The sequence below is a fragment of the Puma concolor genome, chromosome D1 (assembly GCF_028749965.1).
Source record: "Puma concolor isolate L17-30 chromosome D1, mPumCon1.1.hap2, whole genome shotgun sequence".
Classification (NCBI taxonomy): domain Eukaryota; kingdom Metazoa; phylum Chordata; class Mammalia; order Carnivora; family Felidae; genus Puma; species Puma concolor.
In genome coordinates, this window is record NC_141676.1 from 55,601,596 (window position 1) to 55,614,970 (window position 13,375).

General features: G+C 40.4%; 1 protein-coding gene across 1 annotated transcript; it reads right to left on the reverse strand.

Moving 5' to 3' along the window:
• Positions 1 to 6,923: 6,923 nt before the first annotated feature.
• OR51E1 (olfactory receptor family 51 subfamily E member 1) lies at positions 6,924 to 8,552 on the reverse strand. The gene has a single exon (XM_025928517.2). The coding sequence runs from the start codon at positions 8,247 to 8,249 to the stop codon at positions 7,296 to 7,298; it is 954 nt and encodes a 317-aa protein (XP_025784302.1). The 5' UTR covers positions 8,250 to 8,552; the 3' UTR covers positions 6,924 to 7,295.
• Between the last annotated feature and the right edge of the window lie 4,823 nt (positions 8,553 to 13,375).

Here is a 13,375-nt window from a genome sequence, read left to right on the forward strand (position 1 = left end):
ACCCACACTCTTCCAAAACTCAATCAGGAGGAAATAGAAAGCTTGAACGGACCCATAACCAGCGAAGAAATTGAATCGGTTATCAAAAATCTCCCAACAAATAAGAGTCCAGGACCAGATGGCTTCCCAGGGGAGTTCTACCAGACGTTTAAAGCAGAGATAATACCTATCCTTCTCAAGCTATTCCAAGAAATAGAAAGGGAAGGAAAACTTCCAGACTCATTCTATGAAGCCAGTATTACTTTGATTCCTAAACCAGACAGAGACCCAGTAAAAAAAGAGAACTACAGGCCAATATCCCTGATGAATATGGATGCAAAAATTCTCAATAAGATACTAGCGAATCGAATTCAACGGCATATAAAAAGAATTATTCACCATGATCAAGTGGGATTCATTCCTGGGATGCAGGGCTGGTTCAACATTCGCAAATCAATCAATGTGATACATCACATTAACAAAAAAAAAGAGAAGAACCATATGATCCTGTCAATCGATGCAGAAAAAGCCTTTGACAAAATCCAACACCCTTTCTTAATAAAAACCCTTGAGAAAGTCGGGATAGAAGGAACATACTTAAAGATCATAAAAGCCATTTATGAAAAGCCCACAGCTAACATCATCCTCAACGGGGAAAAACTGAGAGCTTTTTCCCTGAGATCAGGAACACGACAGGGATGCCCACTCTCACCGCTGTTGTTTAACATAGTGCTGGAAGTTCTAGCATCAGCAATCAGACAACAAAAGGAAATCAAAGGCATCAAAATTGGCAAAGATGAAGTCAAGCTTTCGCTTTTTGCAGATGACATGATATTATACATGGAAAATCCGATAGACTCCACCAAAAGTCTGCTAGAACTGATACATGAATTCAGCAAAGTTGCAGGATACAAAATCAATGTACAGAAATCAGTTGCATTCTTATACACTAACAATGAAGCAACAGAAAGACAAATAAAGAAACTGATCCCATTCACAATTGCACCAAGAAGCATAAAATACCTAGGAATAAATCTAACCAAAGATGTAAAGGATCTGTATGCTGAAAACTATAGAAAGCTTATGAAGGTAATTGAAGAAGATTTAAAGAAATGGAAAGACATTCCCTGCTCATGGATTGGAAGAATAAATATTGTCAAAATGTCAATACTACCCAAAGCTATCTACACATTCAATGCAATCCCAATCAAAATTGCACCAGCATTCTTCTCGAAACTAGAACAAGCAATCCTAAAATTCATATGGAACCACAAAAGGCCCCGAATAGCCAAAGGAATTTTGAAGAAGACCAAAGCAGGAGGCATCACAATCCCAGACTTTAGCCTCTACTCCAAAGCTGTCATCATCAAGACAGCATGGTATTGGCACAAAAACAGACACATAGACCAATGGAATAGAATAGAAACCCCAGAACTAGACCCACAAACGTATGGCCAACTCATCTTTGACAAAGCAGGAAAGAACATCCAATGGAAAAAAGACAGTCTCTTTAACAAATGGTGCTGGGAGAACTGGACAGCAACATGCAGAAGGTTGAAACTAGACCACTTTCTCACACCATTCACAAAAATAATCTCAAAATGGATAAAGGACCTGAATGTGAGACAGGAAACCATCAAAACTTTAGAGGAGAAAGCAGGAAAAGACCTCTCTGACCTCAGCCGTAGCAATCTCTTACTCGACACATCCCCAAAGGCAAGGGAATTAAAAGCAAAAGTGAATTACTGGGACCTTATGAAGATAAAAAGCTTCTGCACAGCAAAGGAAACAACCAACAATACTAAAAGGGAACCAACGGAATGGGAAAAGATATTTGCAAATGACATATCGGACAAAGGGCTAGTATCCAAAATCTATAAAGAGCTCACCAAACTCCACACCCGAAAAGCAAATAACCCAGTGAAGAAATGGGCAGAAAACATGAATAGACACTTCTCTAAAGAAGACATCCGGATGGCCAACAGGCACATGAAAAGATGTTCAGCGTCGCTCCTTATCAGGGAAATACAAATCAACACCACACTCAGGTATCACCTCACGCCAGTCAGAGTGGCCAAAATGAACAAATCAGGAGACTATAGATGCCGGAGAGGATGTGGAGAAACGGGAACCCTCTTGCACTGTTGGTGGGAATGCAAATTGGTCAGCTGCTCTGGAAAACAGTGTGGAGGTTCCTCAGAAAATTAAAAATAGACCTACCCTATGACCCAGCAATAGCACTGCTAGGAATTTATCCAAGGGACACAGGAGTACTGATGCATAGGGGCACTTGTACCCCAATGTTCATAGCAGCACTCTCAACAATAGCCAAATTATGGAAAGAGCCTAAATGTCCATCAACTGATGAATGGATAAAGAAATTGTGGTTTATAGACACAATGGAATACTACGTGGCAATGAGAAAAAATGAAATATGGCCTTTTGTAGCAACGTGGATGGAACTGGAGAGTGTGATGCTAAGTGAAATAAGCCATACAGAGAAAGACAGATACCATATGGTTTCACTCTTATGTGGATCCTGAGAAACTTAACAGGAGCCCATGGGGGAGGGGAAGGAAAAAAAAAAAAAAAAGAGGTTAGAGTGGGAGAGAGCCAAAGCATAAGAGACTGTTGAGAACTGAGAACAAACTAAGGGTTGATGGGGGGTGGGAGGGAGGAGAGGGTGGGTGATGGGTATTGAGGAGGGCACCTTTTGGGATGAGCACTGGGTGTTGTATGGAAACCAATTTGACAATAAATTTCATATATAAATAAAAAAAAAATAAAAGGATTGTAAGAAAATATACCAATAAATTTCACACCTTAGATAAGATGAAAAACTTCTTGGAAGACCTAAGACGTTCTAAGTTAGATAAAGAAAGGGTGATACATCTTTCACTCCTTCTTAAAGTCCTCCTTCCCATCAGCCACCTTTTCTAAGGATACTTTTTCTGGGTGATTTTTACTAGAAGCAATATTTACCTTCCAAATGTCACACTCGCTATCTTTCAAAGTGTGGCTTCTCTCTACTGATGTATCTATATTTTAATAAGGAACAATAACTCACAAAAACAGCTTAAAAACAAAGGTAGGGAATACATTTCCTGTCAATCGTGGTCGTGAAAAAGATGAAAGGGAAGAATAAGAGGAGAAGGAGGAGGAAATGGATTTGGAAGTAAGTCAGGGATCTGGACATGTCTGGGAAGAAGACCGTGGAAGAAGAGCAGCTGATTCTCCATCCCCTTGTTCTTTAACTTTCTTAGAATTAAAAGCCCTGTATCCTGTTGGCTCCCTTAGTTGTAGAAAAGGCAGACTACAATCTGATTCTGCATCATCTTCATTCCCTTTGGATCCAGTCTAACATAAAGAAAGCTATGAGATGTCCAGGAATGAACAAGAAGTTTTGAGAATACAATAGTGCCCCCCTACCCATGGCTTCACTTTCCATGGTTTCAGTTACCCACAATCAACTGTAGTCTGGAAGCAGATGAATCTCCTTCTAACATATCATCAGAAAGTCAGTAGTTGCCTAACACTACATCACAATGCTTACATCAGTCACCTCACTTCATCTCTTCATGTAGGCATTTTATCATCTCACATCATCATAAGAAGAAAGGTGAGTATACAGTACAATAAAATATTTTGAAAAAGAGACACTACATTCATATAACTTTTATTACAGTATAATTGTTCTATTTTATTATTAATTATGTTGTTAATTTCATATTGTGCCTAACTTATAAATCAAACAATATCATAGGTATGTATATATAGAAAAAAGCATCGTACAGTACATATAGTATATATCATCTGCAGTTTCAGGCATCCACTGAGGGTCCTAGAATGTATCTCCTATGGATAGGAAGTGGGACTACTGTACCTTAAGAGATAAACAACAAACATCAACTCTGAAATCCTAAACCAATGGTATAATACGGCACTTTCCCAAATTCAGGTCTGTCTATCTTAAAGACAGACTCTCCACATGTATGCTCATTGCATCCAAAGGAGTCTTATTTCAATTTAATTAAAGTAATAATATAGTATATTTTATTAACTTGAGCGTATATGACTCAGAAGCTCACTCAAACTTTTCTGAACTGTAAATGGTCCAGTTCTAAAGTATGAACCAAGAGGTCTAGGGACACTAAAGAGAAAATGCCTCTTTTGGCCTGACAAATGATAAAAGAGTTTCATTTTATCAAGTGTTGCTAAAAAGAAAAAATGACAAAAGGCAATTCAAAGGAAACAGAGTGAAATAGAGGATTTAAAAGTGCATGAAATCATTGAGAGATGGCAAGTATTATAAAGTAGCTGAAACACACTACGTGGAAAAATTAGAGATTTTACACAGAAAAAATAAGATGGGAACATATATAAAAGTAAAAAAGAATGGCCTACTGTCATTCTAAGAAGTAACTCTGTATGGGAGGCAATAAAAGATCCTCAATGGATTTTAAGTAGGGGAGCAAGATAATCGGAATTGTGTTTGGAAAAATTCCTGCAAACTACATGGGATTTAGGACTTGTGCACAAGATGTTTAAGGCAAGGAGACAAATGTGAAAGTATGGCAATCCTCTAAGCAAGAGGTAAGTATCTGGACCAGAACACTGGTAAGCAGAATGGAGAACACAAGCCACATTTATGAAACATTCCCAAATAAACCTAAAAAAAATGACTGACTTATAGACTGAGATTTAGTATTATTCAGACTCCTCCAGGACCGAACAAAGGTCCAAGTGGCTGAGGCAGCAGGGTCAGAGGCAGCAATGCCTAAACAAAGGAAATGGAGAAGGTAAAAGGATACCTATGTGAAAGGCACATGATGAAGGTCTTTGCCAGAACATACCCTAACTTCCAGCCAAATCTCCTGAAAGAGGCAGCCTATCCCTCTCATTCTAGTCCTTAACTCCAGGCCCTTCCAGGTGACCCAGTGAGTAGTCATTAAATAAATGACCAGAAATCTGACCTAGAAGTTAAAAGAGTCCTGCTATAGCTTTGTCTCTATCTGGCATTTAATAATTTAGTATTTATTAAAACATTAGATAAAGGAAGGTGGTGGTGGTGGTGGTGTGTGTTTATACTCACAAAATGGTTAAGTCACTTAAGATTAAAGCCATGAAACTTATCATGAGCATACTATCACGGACTTGGAATCCCTTCTAAAATCTAGGATAATGGCTGTATCTTTAAATTAAAAAAAATTTAAATGTGTCCGATTTATCTGTTGATTATCCCTGTATCTAACGGGCTTTCAAATACAAAACTGGTAACACACATTCATCATATGTCCATACAGAAGCATGCATACAAACACCTATTAAAAATCTGGAGAAATAAACACAAAAATGCTAACAATGTTTGTCTTTCAATGTGACAACTTTATTGGAGTTTATTATACTTTTCTTTTGTATTTGGGGAATGTCAAAAGTTTATTATACTGCTTTCCTAATAAGAAAGAAAATCTGTCTGTTTCTCTCTCTTTAATTCTCTTTCTCTCAATCCCAATGTCAGGGCTTTACTGGGTAAGGGGCCACTCCTCTGCCCAAAATGACCAAAGCCTGCACTGACTCTAGTTCATGCTCCTAGTGCTGCTGGCCACCACTCACCTGAGCATATCAGATCCCATACTGCTCACAATTCTCATCTTCTGGATTCCAGTCCAAGAAATCACATGTGCTCTCTCTATACCCTCTCTAACAAGCAGTCTGCTAGCTATAGCCAGAAAATTCTGGCGGGTTCTGTGCCAAGCTTTCTACTATACTACCTGCTTCTGTTTAGGTCTAACAAGCGTTCCATGGGTAATGGTCTCATTTCTTCCCTGTCTATTCCTGCTGCACTCCTATAGCGCCCACACCTTCTCCTTCCCATTCTGCTTCCATCTAGAAGTGTTGTGCCTAAGTACACCTCTAGGACTATATTCATGCTAAATACTAGTCTTTATGGCTAAATACTAGTCTCCTACAGCCTTGTTCTCCAAGCACTGATGTTGTGGGCTTCACCCACAGGGCCATTCAGAGCCTAGGGGATAGGCCGTATCCACTGATATGCTCTATTTAGTTTCTTTGGATCCATGCTTGCCTTAACCTTGCTTCCCAGCTAGCCACATGGGCCGCTGGCCTTGCTCAGCCTCATGATGCTTCCTGTTCTAGACCCCTGGTCTGTGAGAGACCTGTCATTTCTGTCATGAGCTTCTAGGTCTTCTCAGCTGCATTTCTCCAAAAAGTGTCTCTCTAGGTATTCTTTGAGTGACCCCACTGCTAATCATACTATTTTCCAAACTAGCCACTGTTTGGGAATGTCCCAAACACATTCTGCTGTTACTACCCAGGTATGGTGGCAAATGGACCAGGAACTATTGGAATTAAAGCCATCAGCAACATTAACAGGAAATTCCTATATGCAATACCAAATGAGTGAGGAAGGAAATTAAATACCTCCCCTAAAAAAAAATGCAAGACTTTTGAAATGTCTAACTCACTACCTCACAGGTTTCTCTAACAGTCCCTCCCCACAATATGGATATCAAAAGACAATTTTTGTGACTTCATATAATTCACTGATCCCCATTAAGTATCAATTCTCCCATTGGTATAATGATGATTCTAATCATATTCCTCCCCAGATAAAAACACTGATAAGATAGTGAAGGGAAAGTATCCATGATCTGTAAAAATGCTCAGAACAGAGTGTGTCATCTTTCATTAATGTAGGTAACTGTAGTATTTTCAAGGTTCTACTCTAATCCTCCTCTTGAGAGCTGGTTCCTAGAATAAAAGAAATTATTTATTCTCTGTGGAGATCATTTTGAAGAAAGAAATCCCGGTACATCTGTTTTCCTGGGATCCAATACAGTTGGGGATTCTGAAGAAAAAATCATAGTTTCAAGCAAGATTACCTGATTATATTGTGCTTTTGTGTTTATTTTACTCTTGCCATGCTTAACTTTTGATCAATGTCCCTTAGATGTACAACTCTCATCTCAGAAATGCTGTGGACTATCAATGCAAGCAGAGATTTGGACTAAATGGTTAAATGGGAAGAAATAGCTCTCCAGCCACAACCATCTCAGGGTTTTAATAATTATATAAAGAGAATTATAAAGTGAAAATAATATTTAAAAACAGGGATTGGGAGTGTATGGTTCTGCTGCCCCTATCCATACAGAGATTCTCCAACCAATTTCCTGTTTGAAGGTATCCGTTGTGTTTCTATTAGGGAAGGTTTTTTTTTCCTAATAATGTCTTCCAAAATGTTGATATTAAAATCTGAATTGAAAAACTTTGAGAGGAAAAGAAATTTTCACTGACATCTAGGGATCTGAAGTATGGGTGGTCACATGGAAAAGACGAAGGATACGCTGCCGGATCTCCTTTGTCTTCACTCCATAAACAATAGGGTTGAGCACAGGAGGAACAAGCAAGTAGGTGTTGGCCATAATGATGGGCAGGAGGGAGTCATGCCGCTTCCCAAAGCGGTGCACCATAGATAACCCAATGAAAGGTACATAGAATATGAAAACAGCACACACATGAGAGACACAAGTGCCAAATGCCTTTGCCTGGGCTTCACGTGTCAAGCCCAACACAGTCTTGAGGATAAGCAGATATGACAAGGAGATGAGAAGTGAGTCCAGGCCAATGGCAGAGATGATGACAATGAGGCCATAGATGATATTGACACGGATGTCAGCACAAGCCAGCTTCATGACATCTTGATGTAGGCAGTAGGAATGGGAAAGAATGTTGGAGCGGCAGAAAGGCAGCCGTTTGATGAAGATAGGCAGGGGTGCCATAAGTGAAGTACCCCGTACCACAGCAGCCACGCCAATCTTGGTAACACGAGGCAATGTTAGCACAGTGGCATGGCGTAGCGGGTGACAAATGGCCACATAGCGGTCAAAGGCCATGGCCAGCAGTACAGTGGACTCCATGCCAGATAAGGAGTGGATGGCAAACATCTGTAGAAGACAAGCATCAAACTGGATGGTAGTGGAATTGAACCAGAAGATGGCCATCATTCTGGGCATAGATGAAGTAGAGATAAGTATGTCAAGGCCAGAAAGCATGCAAAGAAAAATATACATGGGTTCATGTAGTCTGTGCTCAGTCCGCACAATGCAGATGACTGTCAGGTTACCTAGCACAGCAATAAGGTAGAGGGAGCATAACGGGAAGGCCAACCAGAACTGAGCTTTTTCCAAGCCTGGAAGGCCTATTAGAATGAAATATGTGGCACTAGATTCACTGCCATTGGTGTCCACCATAGTGAAGAAGAGGAGCCTCAACCAGTGCCAAGCAGGTACAGGCTGGAATACATAAATAAGCCATTGTCAGATACTCCAGGATCCCAAAACCATGCTTCCTTCCCTCCACCCTGATGTCCTATTCTCTTATATAACTCTAATTTCATTGCCTATCCAAACTCTGATTCTATTCTAAACTCAATCTAACCACCATTTGTAACTCAAGGCCCAGTCCTAATTACTAATCCCACCTCTATATTCAATCCTGAAAACAAGTAAAATACTAAAACAAAAATTCTAAGCATATTTTACATCATTTAGTTCACAAAAAATAGGCTATTGACTGAGTATACAGACTTAGATGATATTTTTATGTTGTCCCATAATTTCCTCTACCCTGTCCTACCCTTATGCTCCCCTATGTTCAGTACCAACTGTAATTCTATCATTAGGCTATCTTTAAAACTAATTCTAATCCAAATATAGCAATACTAGCACAAATCAACATGGTAACCTAATCTTAGCACTAATCCTAATGATGTCTCTCATTCTAACCTTTACTCAGACTTTAACATTAATCTAACGCTTAATTCTGGAAGCTATTTCAAACTTGATCTAAAACTTAATAATACCTATTTTATTATGATAATCCCTAATCCAGTTTTAAAAACTGACAAACTAACTTCATTCTAAACTCTGACTCTATACTTTACTCCTGTCCAACGTCCATCCAGAGTCTTACATTGTCCAGACTATCCAGTTTGTATCATAAAAGGAACAATAGCTGTAGTGGGTGCCACTGGTATATCACTCAGATCCCCTCCACCAAACCAATGCACCTATATTTGCAGTGGGTGTGGAGTACTAAATGTTCACAGTTCTCCCTTTCTCCAGAAAATTATCCTTGATCAAATGAGAGGCACTTCACCCAGAAGTTATGCTATACCCGCCCACCTCAACCCCAGGACACATCTAGAGGTCAATGACTGCCTGACATAAAGGTGCAAAGAGCTAGTCGCCTTGCCTCCAGGTGGGACCTAAGCTGTGATGCAATGAGTACTTCAGAGCTTTCTGAGCAACCAGACTTTGCAGAGACCACAGCCTTGCTTAGCTTTCTCTCCCTTGTCTATCCTGCCCGTCTCACCCCTCTTCTCAGGACAGTAGTTTGTCAGTACATCACTTAAACAAGAATCACCATCTCAAGCTCTGTGTCTAGGGGACCCACCAAGCTTAAAAGAGAGGGACTGACACAGAAGACTAAACCTGAAAGATGATGATGGCATTAGAAGCACTGCAGAAATAATCAATCCTATAGCAGGGGGTTGCTATCCCCAAATTTGGCTACAAAAGTGATGGCTATAACTAGAGATTGTTGAGATGGGAAATGTCAGACGAGTTTTCTCAGATCTTATCTCTCTGTTGAAACAATTAGAGAGTTAACTAACTTCCTTTATCCGTTCCTTTTTTCCATCCACAAATATTCATGTGCTTCTATGACTTACTAGATTATATAAATTTACACTTGTTATATATATGAAAATATGCTTGGCTATAATCTGGAAACTAGCTATCTCCTCTTCCCATAATGGAAATAGTGCCACTTATTGCTAGGATATATTTAAGATAATTTTATCTTGGGAGGAAAAAAGAAAAGGTTAGATTCCTAAGATCTTGAAACTGGAATGGGGGTTACCAGAGAGCAGGTGAGTGTGAGCCATTTGTAACTCAAAGCCCAGACTAATCACTAATCTCACCTCTAAAATCAGTCCTGAAAAGAAGTGAAATACTAAGACAAGTCACCAGACAGCAGTTGACTGTAAAGAAGAGTGCATGGCCAGCATCAGGAAGGACTTACATCATTCACTGGGTTCAGAATGTGTCAATAATCTTTGTTTCACCATCGAGCTATCCCACAAGGGTTCCCTCACACCAGACAGAGAGCAAAACACTGAGAGCATGGGTTTTTGAAAGTTTAATTCCAACTGCTGGAGGGAAAGGGTATAAGGAGCCATATTTAGCCTAGAAAATCAGGCAAAGAAGCCAAAGTCATCAGTGTCTGAAATCCTCTGTACTGACCTCTCTAACCTATGACACTATGAGCAGTTCTCTCCTTTTTAAAACTCTCCCTCCTCCTCCTACTGCTCCTCATCTTTCTCTGATCATCTGTTCTTGGTCTCCTTTCTGGACCTGCAGACTCCTCTGCTTGACCCTTATGCATAATTTTAGATAATAATGCTCTCAGAATTTTATCCTTAGTTTCCCTCTTGTTCTATACCCTCTACCCTGGCCATCCCATCCCCTTCAATAAATCTATTTGTCACATAAAACTACTGATTCCCAAATCTGTTTAGCAAGCTTGAATTGTCTTTTGTGATCCAGATTCATAATTCTTTTTTTTTTTTAATTTTTTTTTCAACGTTTATTTATTTTTGGGATAGAGAGAGACAGAGCATGAACGGGGGTGGGGCAGAGAGAGAGGGAGACACAGAATCGGAAACAGGCTCCAGGCTCTGAGCCATCAGCCCAGAGCCTGACGCGGGGCTCGAACTCACGGACCGCGAGATCGTGACCTGGCTGAAGTCGGACGCTTAACCGACTGCGCCACCCAGGCGCCCCCAGATTCATAATTCTAAAGTCTTACTGAAAGGAATCACCTGACTCTCAGGCATATTCAACTCTCCCTGTCCAAAAATCAAAAGCTTTGAACTCAGTCCTGGATTCAAATCCTGGTGGATAACTTCATTAGCTATGCCATCTGGGCAGATCATTTAACCTTTATAAGCCTCAGTCTCCCCATCTTTAAAATGAGGATAATAGTGACTGCCTAATAGAGGTCAATGTGAGTATTAAATGAAACAATGAGTATAAAGCGTTTAACACAATGCCTGACACAAAGTAAAGGTGCAAATAATTACATCTATCATTGTTAACCGTTTTCTTACAGTGTTTCCTTTTTTTCTGTGGGGTGGCCTGAACAGCCACACAAGCTCAGAGGCTCTATTCTGACTGCCATGTCTCCAGTGCCACCTTCTTCATCTGCACAATCCCAACAATCTTCCCACCAAATGAAATCAGCTATCTATTGCTTAAAAAATACCTCTCAAAGTTCCAAATTGATTCTAGAAAAAAGACTCAACTGTTAGATTGTGGCAAAAAGTCTATCTTCCAGCATTTACCCTAGGTTTTTCTCTCGTCACTGCTGACCATGTCCCCTGTGCTCCAGCCATATTAGAATACATGTTGTTTCATGAAGGTGGCACTGATGCCCATGCTTCTGTGTCTTTTTCTCTTGTTTACTTTTCATTCCTTTGTCAAGATCTTCTCAGAACCCCTTCCTTGACTTCCCACTGAGAAAATCTTATTCATCTTTCACATCCTGGTTTACTGTCTCCCTCCTATGCTGTTTGCTAACTTCTACCCCTGGGTAGAATTAAATGCTTCCTGCCCTGTGTTCCCAAAGAACTTTATTTAGGTCTCTTTTCATGCATTTACAGTCTTGAACTATAATTATTTCTATATTTATTTTGCCTGAATTATGGATTCCTGAATGGCAGGGACCATACCATATTTATTAATTAGCATGCAGTTAACATTTATTGAAAATGAAAGTGAGTTTTATCAAAAGAAGAATCCCTCAATAGACATCTAATGAGGATAGTACAGGCAAGGAGGTAGGAAGGACTGCCCGTTGTATGAACTATAGATTTTGGAGAAGAATGAAAGAATATTTGGAAGGTCAGTGCAGGGTAGTCCTAATTTTAGAACAAGAATCTTGTTCTAAACAGAAAAGGCCTTTATTACCCAGGGAAGCAGAGGGCATGAAAGGATACATGGAGAACAAAGCAGGTGCAGCCTTGGCTCTACATAAATGCAAAGTAGACATGCAGCACAGTTTATGCCCAAGAGACAGGGTGACCTAGGATGCCCCCTCTGGAGACATCAGCAAGAAAGCTCTGCTACTCCAGGAGGCCAGATATCTATAGCATCCAAAAATTTCACATGAACAGACATGGTAGAACAGGATCACCATGTTCCACCTTAGGAAATATTAGGAAATAATCATTGGATTGGCATATTCCAACCTATTACCTCTAAGGGTCAAATCTGGGGCTAGAAATGCAAGTCTCAGCTCAAAATAAGCGGAGGACAGTAACAACCTTACAGTGCTGCTGCAAAATTATGAGATAAGGCATGTCAAAGGGTGCTGTAAAACCTATATCACAATATGTGAAGCACTTTTAAATTTTTTCCATTAAAGTGGAAAACAAGGTTCCTGAAAACACACAGTTCCCAAAAACTTTTCATTTTCCCATTTGTCACCTAAATCACCACTCCACCTCAGGCACATACTCATACACACATACACAGTAGCTAGCAGCCCATCTCTCTCAACGGCAAAGGATAAGCACTGATGTGGAGACATCAGACAAGGAGAAGACTCAGCTGTCTGGGAGAGAGATGCCTCAGCAGTATAAAGTGGGCAGCTACTGCTGGGGAAAATATCAGGCTGGGCCACAGAAACTTCAGCAAGAGAAAAAGGAAGGGATGGTAGGGAGACCAGCCAGAAGGCCCAAGCACTGAAGCATCCCAATCTCTCACAGTCCTGCCAGGAGGCAGGCAGAGGGAACAGATGTCATCTGGTCTGAGTGGCTGTTGGTAATTAGAACCATTTGCATGTACTCGGAGAACATTTGGAACTCTGGGGGAAATAGGAACTAAATCACTCTAGTTTGAAAGTAAAACATACTCAAGAAAAAATAAACAAAGAAAGTATTTTTTCTTTCCTTTCCCTAACCCCAGGGAATAGGCTTGGGACTTTCTTTGAAAAAGGAAAAGTCACGCTATCTCAGCAAGTCGCAGGCGTGCCTTGGAGAACTGTGAAGGACATCTTGGCCCTTTCTTGAGGATGGAGGGAGCAGAAGCCACAACTACACAGAGGAGAAATACACTTTGAAGGCTCCAATTCTCCTCATTCCCTCCCCCTGGCCTCCAGGACTCTGTCCCCCAGTGCCAGCTCAGCCCCCATGACCAGCCCACCCTCACACTCTTCCCAGACCTCTCTGAACATCCTCCTTCTCAGAAACACATGGAAAAGCAGTCAGGGAGGTAGACCAGGGGCCATGAGCTCTATTTCTTCTAATCCAAGA

Bases quoted from the DNA above. Each gene is read 5' to 3' on its own strand.
- OR51E1 (XM_025928517.2), bottom strand. From the start codon at position 8,249: ATGGTGGACACCAATGGCAGTGAATCTAGTGCCACATATTTCATTCTA.